This window comes from Thalia democratica, unplaced genomic scaffold, assembly GCF_965202585.1.
Source record: "Thalia democratica unplaced genomic scaffold, ktThaDemo2.hap1.1 HAP1_SCAFFOLD_1186, whole genome shotgun sequence".
In the NCBI taxonomy this organism is placed as follows: Eukaryota; Metazoa; Chordata; class Thaliacea; order Salpida; family Salpidae; genus Thalia; species Thalia democratica.
The window spans coordinates 21,291-35,243 of NW_028140087.1; the positions used below are offsets into that span (position 1 = coordinate 21,291).

The window sequence follows — 13,953 nt, forward strand, 5'->3', positions numbered from 1 at the left end:
AAGTCAATAAATTTTTTGCTTATAATTAATTTATAATTCAATTATAAATAGAATTTACTGTTTAGGATATTTTTTTAAACTTTACGACTAAATTATTTAAAGCTAATCGTGAACAATTTTATTTTATTAATAATATTTTTAGTAGTTAATGCTTTTTACACAGTTTAGCACATATTTTTGCAATCTATTACAAGCTAAATTAAATTAAGTTCAATAACCTAAAGATATAAAACACCTCTCGATTAATTCCCACTCGAATAATATCCCACCCAAATCAAATCATTCCCAGTCAATTCCAACCCGAACCTATTCCCACCCAAGTTGTTCGTCACTTTTGCATGGTGTCATTTTCATACGGGTTCATTTTTTCACGATGCGTCTCTTTTTACGAGTATCCACTTTTGAATAAGTTGTCACTTTTACACAGATGACATTGTTACACAGTTTGAAACTTTATTAATATAAAACTATATTTAAGATAAATCAAACTAAGTTGAACTTAGATGTCAAAACCTTAAAAAATCAAATAAATTTAAAACTATATTTTAATTTCTATTATACATAGTTATATATCTTAACTAAAAGGATTGCTCGGTTTACTGAATTGTGAAAACCTTATTTAAATAAAAGTGTGCATACTAAATATTTTGTTTACTACCAGGTTTACTGTTATTTTTTTAAAACTTGTAATTATTTTTCTACCGAAAACTTGTAGTAAATAAAATATTAAATTTTCACATTTTTATTTCTATTATACAAAATCTTTAATTTAATTAGAATAAGATATTTTAAAATCAAAATAAACTTCTCCTAAAACTAAACTTTTTAAAAATATTTCCTGTTAAATAAAATCTATATCTAAGTAAAATTTTCTTTCAACTCAAAAAATTCATAAGTCTTTGTTTGTTTACTTTTTCTTTAACTTTCAATAGAAATCACTTGGAGTATGTTAAATGTATGTTACAACGTTTTTAGAACTAGTCTAAAACTATTAGTGTTTGTCAATATTTTAACAAAAAAGTAAAGTTTTGTCTAAAAAATAGTTAAAAGTATAACTGTTTGCCCCCATATCGTGTATAAGTGCAGTTTTAAGCAATAAATAAACTAAACTTCTACTTTGATACATAATTTTTATTAAGATTCGTGTGTAAACAGTGTAAACACTATTATAAGTTTTTATCATTTTAATTTTATGTTATACAAGCTCAACCAATCGTACAACTTAAAAACTATTTGTTGTAGATTGAATGTACTGATTCTTGTTATAGTGTGTCTTTTAGTTTGTTTTACGTTGCAAGAAAGTCGATGAAAATTTTAAAATATTCACAAAATTTTAATTTAATAAAATGACAAACTTATTCACACTTTAATTTTTCAACTACTACCATTTTTCAACTACTACCATTCTTTCTCGGAAGTACTTAAAATTATTATATTTCTATTATTGAGAAATACAACAAAAAGTTAGTAACAAAGTTTGAATAGTTTATTAAGTTTATTGGCTGCCTTAAAATGTACCTACATATATTTTTATAGATTAAATTTTTTAGATTACAATTATAAATACCCTTCAAAAAAAATGCCGTATATAAATAAACGACATATAAACGTTTACTTTAATTATGCTGTCAAATAATTATTTATATTTACCACATGGAAATTAACACGAACTAGTGTTTGTTTAGAAGCTATAAATATCACTATTATTGTAATTTGATCTAAAATTACTATATAATAAAATAAATTAAAAGCTTCCTTGCTTATAATTGGTAATTGCATCAATTTATTTCAATTTATAATAAAAAAGAGCTTGTTATAATTTTTTATTAAATTTAACTGTTTTTTTAGCTTAAAAAACGCTTTAACAATGATATAAATTATAGTTTAAACAAATATACATATGTCAAGTTTAATCTGCTTAACATACGTTGTCATTAGAAATATTTAAAAACTTGGCTAGCAGTGTAGTATTTTAATAAAAGGATACAAAGTTAATCCTTTAGAATTTAAAAGCCAAGTTGAAATATAGCTGAATTGATTATTATGTTTGGCGCTTATATAGTTTATTGCACATAGATCATGTACAATTTAATGAAACATTTTAATGGATAACGTATGTCCAGTTTTAAATAATTAAACTTTTTTTTTTTGAAATGCTTTTATGATAAAATGTACTAAACTTATTTTGTTTAACCTTTTAACTACAATCATTAAAGCAACATTTCGGAAGTACTTTGGGGTTATTATGAACTTAGTATTTAGACGTATAGCAGTTGAGTTTTATAAGTAAGTTCAGACAATTGATTAAGTTTAGACCGCGCTAAAATATCCATATAAACAACTTGTCTGCATTAAATTGGTTAGATTATAATGGCAAATATGCATGCAAAAACTGTTGCATCTAAACTCTAAACTAACGACTTACAAACAGTTACTCATACTAAGTTAGAAAATGTTTCAATACAGAATGTACATAAAAACTTGTAAACTAAGCTTTTGTTTATAAGCTATAAAGCATACTTTAGTTGTACTTTGATCTTAAAAATTGGAAAAGTTTTTATTAAAGCTAAAGAGCTTTGTTTCTTACTGTGGTACTTGGATAATTAATTTGTTTTTAATATCAAAATAAGACTTTTAAATTATTTTAAAATTAAGTATTTGTTTACCTTGAAAACTCTTAACAATCTTCAATTCTAGTTTAAACAAATATACATATGTCAAGTCTGAACTGTTATACAGACATTGTCATTTGTAAAATGAATAAAATATTTATTAATTTTGCAAAGCAATGCAATATCTAATAACTAGCATGCAAATTTAATCTTTTGAATTTCAATGCCAAGTTTAATTTAAACCATCGCTGAACAGCTGGTTAGTAGATTAAAATATGTTTTGGTTATTCAATGTTATTCATATTGCATATACAATAAATACTTTGCATTAAAATTGTGTTCATATTAAAAGCATTTTACTGCTTTTTAAAAATTAAACTTTTATACCCATCAAGCTTACCTTTAACTTTTTTCTCCAAATTAAAATTTAAGACCAGTTTTGAAAACTGTTAGCATACTAACAACGGTTTTCAAAATTTATAGAATTTTTTACGAACACTAACAAGTATAACATTAAAACTAAAACTTATATCTTTACAAACTTTATTACTTGGTGTTCGTTTTTTGTTCATTAATTACAGTATAAGCATTATAAGCAATTCAACATCAGTTATTTAAAAAAAAAAGTTAAATATAACAGTCTAGCTCACAAATGTAATTCAAATTCCTCTACATATGCAAATTTAATTATTTAAAAAAAAAGACAAAACCAGATAACTTTGAAATGTTGCTAAATCGCTTCTGAAAATACTTAAAAGCTTTGGCATTTGCACTACACTAATAATATCGCGTATGCATAAAATATTACGGTTTTATTAAACTTTGTAGGGGAAGTTTTAAAATATGTTTTTAAAAAGCAATCTATACTACTTTTATTGAAGCTTCAAATGAAAACTTTCTATAAATACTACGCCTTTATAAACTTATATAAACTACGACTTCCGATTTACTAAAGTTTATTTTACACTACACAAAAGGCAAAAGCAGTCAAGAAAACACACAAAAGTAAGTTTATTCAAACTCCGCTATCCAAACAGTATTTACACAAACTTCATCAGATAAAAAAAAATTCTCTGTATTTAAACACTGCCACGTTGAACTTCAAATCGTGACGTCACAATCCTTTTGAAGCAACAATTTCACGCTCGAACGATTTCTGCAATCCACCGTGCAACGCTCTGTGTGTGACGCAATAATAAGGTCGGCAACGCCCTGGAATATTTCGCTGCGGTTTGAAGGGAAATTGGATTGCAGAACTTTTTATTTATAATTGAAAAGAAAAATTCAAAGTTGTAAAGGTTTATTGTTGTAAAAAATGTCATTGTTTGGGTTGTTCTGTTTGAAATTAATATTTTCCTGAATACTTATATTAATTCTTGTTTAAAAATTCAAAGTTGTTTTAATATTTTTTGTTTATTTTAAGCTGAAATATTAAAAGGCAAACGGGTTTATGACGTAACAAATATAATTTCCGGTTGCAGCACCTCAGAGCGCGAACTTAAGAATTTTTCACAAATTGCGAAATGTTTCGACTTGTGAGGTTTTTTATGAAACTTCTTATCTTGAATTTAAGTTTATCTTTTTAATCTTTAAACTACGAGTTATGTTAGTAATATTTACAAATGTTAAAGCAGTTTTACAGAACTTAAAAAATTATAGTCAAAAAATTATGAACAATTTCAAAGTACTTAAAAAACAACCGTTTCTAACTACAGTTCTTGATTTAACAATGCCATTACAAAATGGTATAAGAAATTTAAATTTTTGAGGCAATTGTGTGGCTTGTAATTTCATATTTTACAAAATTTACTGCATAAACGTGATTGGTGATATTTTTGCTTCAGTGTTAGTGCAAATAAACAAAAAAAACACTTCCTATAATTTTATTAATGTACAAACTAGCTTAAAATATACTAATGTTTAACGGCAAAATATTATGTTAATGTTTAATTCACCTAAAGACAATTATATAAAAACTTCTACAAACTAGTTTAAACATACAAAAGATAGTTTTTACAGAAAAAAATTTGAGCACTTTTCAAAAAAACTACAGAAAAAAACGAAAGTGTTTCCGCTTCAAAAATATAAATTTACAAAAAAACTAAAGGACTTTGCACCTTACAAAAAAATTGAAACATCTACTTTGCGTGGGCTCTCAACTTAAAACCTCGTAGTTTTTATCTCAAAAATAAAACAAGAAACCGAATTATGAGAGAATAAAAGTAACAGAGGAAGAGAATTTTTAATCAAAGAATCTCTACTTTAAATTCTCATCAAGTCGGAACCTCATTAAAATCATCTCCATAAAAAAACTCAAAGTAAAATTAGAGAGTCGATGTGAGATAATTAAAAGGAGAGAATTAAAATACGAGAGAAGAGAATTAATCGAAGAGTCCGAATCCCATGTCGTCGTCGGAGGATTCGTCTGAGGAGCTTTCGACCTTCTTCTCCTCAACCTTTTCCTCCTCCTGTTTTCCTCCCTGAAGGTTGGTTTCCTCCTGACGAAGGAGCGGACGCCATCATGGTGCTCATCAGCGTTCTGAAATTAAATTTTTTTTTGAGGAGGTGTTTTTTTATATTTAACTTATGAGTTTTTTTTTTGTATGATAGTCTTTGCGTTCGTATTTTTGCGTTTTCAGAGTTTAACCTACTTCAATTTTATGATCAAACAAAATAAATGTACAGGAAAAATAATTCATGAAATTTATTACAGTAATATTTACTAATATTATTTATTATATATTACTAGAGTAGGAATACTATAAAGCCGACAAAATAGTTGAGTTCAACTTATGATTTTTATTTCCCATTTAATATACATATTATCAAGTGAAACATCAGTACTATTAATTACATATGTGCACTTCTGTGCACGCACTGTGAGAAACTGTTAATTGGCTTGTTTGACTTTCTCGTAACTATTTGTTGAACTTTTCCAAATGGAATGCATATTAATTACGTTACTTTTCAGTCTAGACATTTAATAACACAATAAGCTAAACATTGTGGGTTTCAAATATAATTCTTTTCACTGTTCATATCATTTCTATATAAATGTTTAACCAAAATAAGAACAAAGTGTGAACTGTATATTTTTGAAATTCTTAATATTTTAATTAATTAGTTTTTAAACTCTAATAGAACATAGCTGTGTAGTAAATGTTGTATACAAGGTATTTGTACCTTTCAATATTTTACAAACTCTGTTAGTAACTTATTAGACTGGCTTTACATTTTTTTCTATCTTAATTCAAACACTAACCTGACATCGATACCCTGCAAGGCCCTCTCAAACATGGGGTACCAGTATGGTTCCACCTTGAGACCCGCGGACCACATGATGGCCTCCAACTTGTCAGCAGTTATGACCAGTTCGTCGTCCGCCAGTATGATGGCCGCATAAACCACTGCCATCTCCGATACTGTATTAATAAGTAGTCAATTAATATTATATACTTTATATTAGTATATGTTTATCTATAAGATAAGTATTATGTATTTGTATATAATTAGTATTATCTGCTCATTAGCTTAATGGCTGCATACACTACTGTCATTTCTGGTACCGTATAAAAACACTATTTGGTAAAAAATAATTGTATTTTCATTAGCTTAGTAGCTCCATATACCGTTGCTATATTTGAAGCTGTTTAAAATTAATTTGTATACAAATATAATCAGTGTCGTTGTATTCATTGGCGTAATTTCCGCACATACTAAAGCCATTTCGGATACTATATGGAGAAAATTATTATATTAATTATAATTTATTTGAAGTTTGTATTCAATAGCATATTTCCGCATATACAACTGCTTATTCAGACACTGTTTTGAGAAAAATTCAGTATAATAGTCATGTGTTTTCTTCTTAAACATTTATTTACACTCATGGTTTGAGCTTAATAACTAGCTTGATAGTTCGCTTTGCTTTTCATAAGCAATAAAATAGTTTTTTAATGATAATACATTAGAAGTTACTTTCCCTCTTTAACAATAAACATAATGCAAAAGTCGAGAAAATAAGTTATATAGTGTGTAACTTAATCTTACTATTTTTTTTATTATAAACACACATTTTTTATAAATCATACTTACTATTACTGTTGCTAGTTTACATAGTTGACATAGTACTATGTTTTACTTTATAAACTAACTGACCTTTCATTAAATGATTTGTTTTAGTTGTACAAAGTTTTTTTATACTATCTTTTATAAATATAAAAATTTATAACCGAGTGCAAACTTTTTCTCATATTTTGAAGCATAGAAAATAACAAACTTAAAGTTCTAAAACTATTAAAAAATACTTTTATAAAAAGTGAGCTTAACCAAGAAAAGGTTAGTTTAGGATAGGTTAGTTTTAAAACGATCTTATTAAACATTTCTTAGAAGTATTTCGAAATTTTTGTAGCTTTTATGTTATATAAATGTTAATAAAATCTCTTAAGTATGTTATTGTTTAAAAAATTGTTTGATAACGTTGCATCAAAACCTTTTCCTTAAACGTCGTACTCTATAGTAAGTTTATACATTTTGTAAATTGTGTAAAAATCTTTTAGTAAAACGTAATCAAAAACTTTTATTTATATATAACACTAACGTAAGATATGTAACAATGATTAAAACAAGTAGAACGTTGGTTTTAATTTCTTACAAAACAATTTTGATAGCTACAATTTACTGTTATGAGATTTTTTAAACATTTTTATGGCTAATTTACTTTACTTTTTTAAAACGTTTACGGTTAGTTTTAAAGTAAAATCTTCAGCTCATTAACTGGTATTTAAATATTAATTAGTATAGTTGTGGTGTTTTTAGCAAATAGTAAACAACGCTTTAAAATTGGCTTATTAGTAGAAGTACTGTTTTTACACTAATACAAGTTCCAGCAGTTTATGTTAACGATACAAATAATTTTTGAGTTGACTAACTTATTTATTATTTACAATTTTTAAAGTTGGTTAAGTAATATTTGAAAACAATACACACTCAAGTTTGTTGCGAAAGAAATATTTGTTTAGCTTAGTTTTAAATCAAGGTTGTATAAACTTGTTAATCTTAAAGTTTAACAATTGTTTATTGAAAACAAAATATTTAAGCCAAAACACATTTTAATTAATTACAGCAAATGTTTTCAAACTAGCGAAAGCACCGCTTAAAACACCGAGTTTACCTCTTTAAACGGTGGGTTCGAACTAATTTGAATATAAAAGTTACATAATCTTCGTTCGCTCGAAGCTTCTCTGTGCGCATTCAACCGTTAAGTTCGGACACGTAGCCAGAAAAAACTGAAAAAATTACCTAACGAAGCGCTTACTTTCCAAGTTTGAATTTTAGCGCAAAAAAAATACTTATGAAAGGTCAAAAGCTTAAATCTTTGCTTTCTAGTAAAATGGTAAACTTTATTTTAATTCCTACTTTTCTCTTGAGTTGCATTAATTTCGCTTCTTTAGCGCATTTATTTTAAATTATAAGTTTGCAAAATGAAATAAACGTTTTAAACTTCAAGTACTAAAGTTTGAACTCAAGTATTCAATTCTATTTTTATGAATAGCCGAAAAGGAAACGCGTTGGTGTTAAATGAAAGTATTTTGGTGGTGAAAAGTTTTTAATGCGCTATAACAACTTTGCGTTTTAATTATTTTCGAAAAAGTCTAAATGGAACATTCAAATAATTTTTACGGTCAAACATTTTTTTCCAATACTATTAAAATGAAGTTTAATTGTCGAAAAACATGGCATTCACTTTAAGTAGAAATACATTGATTATGATTTGTATGATATTTTACAACATTACTTTATAATGAGTATTTAATGGTGTCTAACGGCCTATATATTGGAAATAGCGTAGCACTCACTAATGACTTTTTAATATTGCATTGAACAAAGTAGTCAGATACTGCAGGACAAAAATATATGCTACTTTTAGGCTTAAAGTTTTTTTAATATTGTTATTTGAAATGAAAAAAAAAAAAACTAAGTTAGCATTTAAACGAAATAAAAAATTCAAGTATATATACCAATAATTAATCTTTTAAAACTTGTTTTGATACAAAATTTTCAAGCACGAGTTTTAAAATGTTTGTTCTGTTTAAGTATAACATGCAATACTTATGTATTTAAACAACTTATAAACAAAACATCTAGGTGTGTGACAATAAGAAAAAATAAATTACTTCTTGAACAAAAATATATTTTAATCAAAATACTAAAAACAAAAATAAAACAAACCTGGAATAAGAACTTTGTTAGGAGTGGGTGGTATGAAAACTGCCTGTAACAAAAAAAAACTTAATTTAAGATTTCTATTTTTGTCTATAATCAGAATTTTTGTATGTAATATAAGTTTAAAAAATACAAAATTTAAGCTTGCAAACGATTACGCATTAAAAAGCTACTTTTAGTTGCATAATGTCAATACAACTTGCAACTTCAACCAACGACAGAATGTTTGTAATTTAAACAAATCTTTATCTCTGCGTTTATAATGCAGTTGTTCAAGTGAAATGCTTTACAATATTATTTCATTGTAACTAATACAAACATTCAAAACCTATATATGTACTTTTAAGAAAATAAGCACGATTTGCTTTCAAAATATACAGTATACTATGTCTGTAATTTTCAAAATTTTGACAGAGAACAACATTTAAGATTCAAAACATTTTCAAAAATATTCAGGTTTTTAAAGTCTGCTTCAAAAGAAGTAATAAATATGAATCATACTTTCACTTGCAAAAAAAAAATATTTTTAAAGTATAAACACACTAATTACAACAAACTACCTTCTTTACGGGTTCAGGCTCAGGTTCTGCATCCGATTCAACAGGAGAAGGCGTCGTGCTCGGAACGCTGGGAGCTGGTGAAGGCTCAGGTGTCGGTTCAGGAGTTGGCTCTGGAGTGGGTTCCTTGGGGGTTGGTGGAGGTGTTGGTTCGGGAGTTGGAACCGGAGTTGGCTCTTTCGGAGTTGGAATTGGTGTTGGGTCCTTAGCAGCTTCCTAAAAAAATACATTGTGTATTATTTTTTTCCTGTAGCTCAGTTATTGCTTTGAAATATTAAACTAGTAAATTTTTAAAAGGTTGTTCAGATACTTTTTAGAGCATTTTTTTGACATGAAGTATATTTAATAGCTTTTTACTCAAAACTTAATTAATTTCAACCTGTACAACTTCTTCTACGACTTCAACGGTTTCTTGAACCTCTTCTTCTTGAGCTGGCTCTTCTACAGCTTCTTGTTGAATTTCTTCTACGACTTCAACTTCTGCTTGTTCTTCTTGTACCTCTTCTGTCACAGCTTCTTCTACCGGAGCAGCTTCTTCTACCGGAGCTGCTTCTTCTGCTGGAGCTGCTTCTTCTGCTGGAGCAGCTTCTTCTGCTGGAGCGGCTTCTTCTGCTGGAGCAGCTTCTTCTACTGGAGCGGCTTCTTCTGCTGGAGCAGCTTCTTCTGCTGGAGCTGCTTCTTCAGCTGGAGCTGCTTCTTCTACAGCAGCGGCTTCTTCTACAGCAGCAGCTTCTTCTGCTGGAGCAGCTTCTTCTGCTGGAGCGGCTTCTTCTACAGGAGCAGCTTCTTCTGCTGGAGCTGCTTCTTCTACTGGAGCTGCTTCTTCCGCTGGAGCGGTTTCTTCAACTGGAGCTGCTTCTTCTACCGGAGCTGCTTCTTCTACAGGAGCGGCTTCTTCTACAGGCGCGGCTTCTTCTGCTGGAGCTGCTTCTTCTGCTGGAGCTACTTCTTCAGCTGGAGCTGCTTCTTCTGCTGGAGCTGCTTCTTCAGCTGGAGCGGCCTCTTCTGCAGGTGCAGCTTCTTCTGCTAAAGCAGCTTCTTCTTCTACTTCTTGTTGAGCTTCAACCTCAGTTACAGCCTCTTCTTCCACGACTTTAACTTCAACCTCTTCCTCAACGAATGGAGCGGCTTCAGTAGATTTATGAACAATTGTTACTGTCTTGAGTTCTTCTTCAGGGGCTTCTACAAGTTCAGCTTCAACTACTTCTACTACTTCTTCAGCTTCTTCAACTGGGGCTGCTTCTACAACCTCTTCCTCTTCTTCAGATTCTGCTGCCATTTCTCCTCCTCCCATGAAGTCGAAAGCATCTGCTTCAGCTTCTTTAGGTGCGGCTTCTTCTACTGGAGCTGCTTCTTCTGCTGGAGCAGCTTCTTCTGCTGGAGCAGCTTTTTCTACTGGAGCAGCTTCTTCTGCTGGAGCAGCTTCTACGATCTTTACCTCCTTGTTGCTGCCTTTAGACGAAGCGGAACTACTAGAAGAACTCGAGGATGACGAGCTGCTGGAGCTGCTGGAAGATGAGGAGCTGCTCGATGAGGAGGAGCTCTCGGAAGAGGTGGAGGCAGCGTCGTTGAAATCTTCTTCTACTTTGATTGCGGGGCTCATCTTTGCGTGTCTTATTTCGATTTATTCGACTAAGAATAATTAACTAATTGCTGTAAGTGTAAATAAAGTTTTAAACGTGTTATTTTAGTTATTGTTTTTTAGTTTTATGCAACAAATTATAGTTTATTTTAATAGTTTGAGTCGTTGTATGTAACTTAAACAAAATTTAATTTATTTGAGTTTCAAGTTTATTTTTTTCAACCAACACTTGTAATACTATGAAGAAAATATATTATGACTTAAATTAATTAACCACATTTATTAATTGAATCATGACACATCTTGTTTTTCAAAAAGTATTCCTTTATATCTTAAAATATTAGGTTTTTTAATGTTTTTTGCTACTAGCTTGTTATCAATTTTTTTTTTTTTTTGCAATCAAAAACAGGCTAGTTTGTGTTTATATAACTTATAAAGGCTAAAGTGTTTTAAAACTATGCATATCAGTTTTAGTTGCATTTGATACTTTGCAGACTAAAGTAAAAATTTAAAGCTAGTTTTACATATAAATACAACAACTTCGAAATCTGTAAATCTAATATGAATATTCGTAAGCATGTTTTTACAAGCTTAAACATGTACAAACTTTAAAAAATATTTTCTGAATGTTTAGAAACTTGTATTTAATTTCTACATCAACCTTAAAGTATTTTAAAATAATAAAATAAGCGTTGCTATATAGTTTTAATTTTTTATAGCACGTTTAGTATTTAAAGTTGGTTTTTTCATAAAGTTATAAACTAAGTTTAAATTAGCTATGTGACATTTAATCAAAAAATATAACAAACGATGATTGAGTAATGTTTATGTTGGTGAAATTTCAATTTATCTAAATTGTGTATGGTTGACACTTTTAAATTAAACGTGCATTTTTTAATGTCTATATTGAAATATAAAAGGGTGTTTGGTATATGCGGTAAAAACATGGAATTAAATTTACATGGAGCTTTATGTATGCTTTTATAAAGATAATGAAAATAAATTTACTTGTTTTACAAAAAAAACATCTTTAGAATTTAATTAGTTTGAAGGTCAAAAATATATAAATATTGTTTAAATTATTCAACAATACACGAAACATTTTTCTTAATTATTGCTGGAAAAAACTAGTCGAGCGAAATTTAATATGATTAAACTTTTTATAAATTTCCTTAAGACGTTAACGCTTTTAACACCAACAATGAAAACAAAAGTCTCTTAAAAATCGAGTGTTTATATTGAAACTTAACTCTTCGGTGCCTTTTTTAGACGGGAGAGAAAATGCTTATTTAACTTTCATAATTTTATTTAAATGTCTTTTTGCAAAAAAAAAACATTAAAAACTTTATCATTTTAAAGTTTGTAAAACATACTGGGTTAGTAGAGAACTATTTTTTATTTATTTTAATACTTTAAGCAAAAGCATGAAATTAAGTAAACTGATATTAAAAATTTATTTTAGTACTAAATAGTTAATGAAAGATTTTCTAAACTGTGTATAAATCTTAATAACATATACAAATTAAGAACCGATAGGTAAACAATTAATTTTAAACATACTATTCACTAAAAAATTATTTTTACGTTTAATAACGTTTTATAAGTTGTAGTACTTTAACACTTTTAATAATTTATTAAAGTAATAAAGCATATTTTACTATTAGAGGGCTAAAAGCTACAAACGTTAGATTTAAAAAACATCAAAGTAAGTTTAGGATCAATTTCAAATTAATCTAAAAGAAGGAGCTGTAAATGAAACGTTTAAATGAAAAAATTTTAGGTTTTATAGCGTAGTTTTACATTAGTTAATGGATTAATTAAACAAAATTTATTAAAAAGGTACCAAAAACTATTTATCAAAAATATGATTACCAATTTAATAAATAGCTTCAAAAAACAAAACTTTAAATCTTAAATTAATAAAACTCTCTTAAGCTTGCACAAGCTGAACTTTTTTGAAAAAAAAAAAAACATTTAATTTTGTTGCCATCAATAAGCAAGATCAACTCAAGCACTGTAACTCTTTTTTTTTTTCAAAAATAAAAAGGTTTAATAACACAGTTATAATAACAATTTATTAACTATATGATACTTTAGCTTCAGGAGGTAGTAGGTGTTTACATACAAAGTGTTTTAAAGATCGTAACTTTAAAATTAACCAACTTTAGTTAAAGTGTAAAAGTACGTAGTTAAAATAATAAATACAAATTAAACTGTTTATGCAAGTTTTTCAAAGTTTAAGTAAAAACTTTCTCTGAACAAAAAATTAAAAAAATCTTGTTTTAAAGTCTGAATCGAACCGTGTAAGAAGATTTTTTCAGAAAAATTCAGCGATTAAAATTTTCTGCAATGAAACTTTTTCCTTCTCTCATATTTGAGTTCTCTCGTTTTAAGGTTAGATAACTTGGGATGACTAATAAACTTTTATCTAAACTTTCAGCGAAGATCTGTTTGTGATAAATAGCCTTTTGTCTAAAGTTCAAACTTGCACTTTTAATCTTTTATCAGTTCAAGTAAACTTTAATAGAAACGCACTTTATTAAAACAAAACATAAATAAACAAGTTGTACAAATTTTTTACGGCAAGTTTATTGCATACATTGCTTATACATTTTTCTAATCGCGTTATTAAAGCTTTCGAAAGTATGATAAAAAACAAAACGACTTCATAAACTAAAACAGTTTTAAAAGTTTGCAAACTAAATAATTCTTGTCAAAAGCATAAATCAACTTTGACCATTTATAGCTTTTTTACTCAATTAATGTTTACTAAACAGCATTCTCCAACAACAAAAGATTCATTGTTGCATTTTGAAGTTTGCAGCATTTGGTTTCTGGTTGACCAATTTTCAGCTTTATTTTTCGAACAAGTTTTTAAGACAAGATTTAACTTGTAAAGATTTTAACGTGTAGTTTTTCGTCTGAACATAAAAATGCTGTTTTTACATGATTTTTTGTACAACGTAATAATCAAGTC

The 13,953-nt window shown here is 28.1% G+C and overlaps 1 protein-coding gene across 1 annotated transcript; it reads right to left on the reverse strand.

The window, feature by feature from the left end:
• Nucleotides 1-4,972: 4,972 nt before the first annotated feature.
• On the reverse strand, nucleotides 4,973-11,008 carry LOC145847991 (uncharacterized). The gene is made up of 5 exons (XM_082953788.1): nucleotides 9,774-11,008; nucleotides 9,398-9,610; nucleotides 8,844-8,886; nucleotides 5,875-6,034; nucleotides 4,973-5,151 (listed from the first exon to the last, which is right to left on the reverse strand). The coding sequence occupies exons 1-5, from the start codon at nucleotides 10,995-10,997 to the stop codon at nucleotides 5,064-5,066; spliced, it is 1,728 nt and encodes a 575-aa protein (XP_082809914.1). The 5' UTR covers nucleotides 10,998-11,008; the 3' UTR covers nucleotides 4,973-5,063.
• Between the last annotated feature and the right edge of the window lie 2,945 nt (nucleotides 11,009-13,953).

Excerpts from the sequence above, each read along its gene's own strand:
- LOC145847991 (XM_082953788.1), bottom strand. The coding sequence starts at position 10,997 with ATGAGCCCCGCAATCAAAGTAGAAGAAGATTTCAACGACGCTGCCTCC. Across the intron at positions 9,611-9,773 it reads TCGTAGAAGAAGTTGTACAG|GAAGCTGCTAAGGACCCAAC; the intron begins GTTGAAATTAAT and ends GTATTTTTTTAG. Across the intron at positions 8,887-9,397 it reads AGCCTGAACCCGTAAAGAAG|GCAGTTTTCATACCACCCAC; the intron begins GTAGTTTGTTGT and ends TTTTTGTTACAG.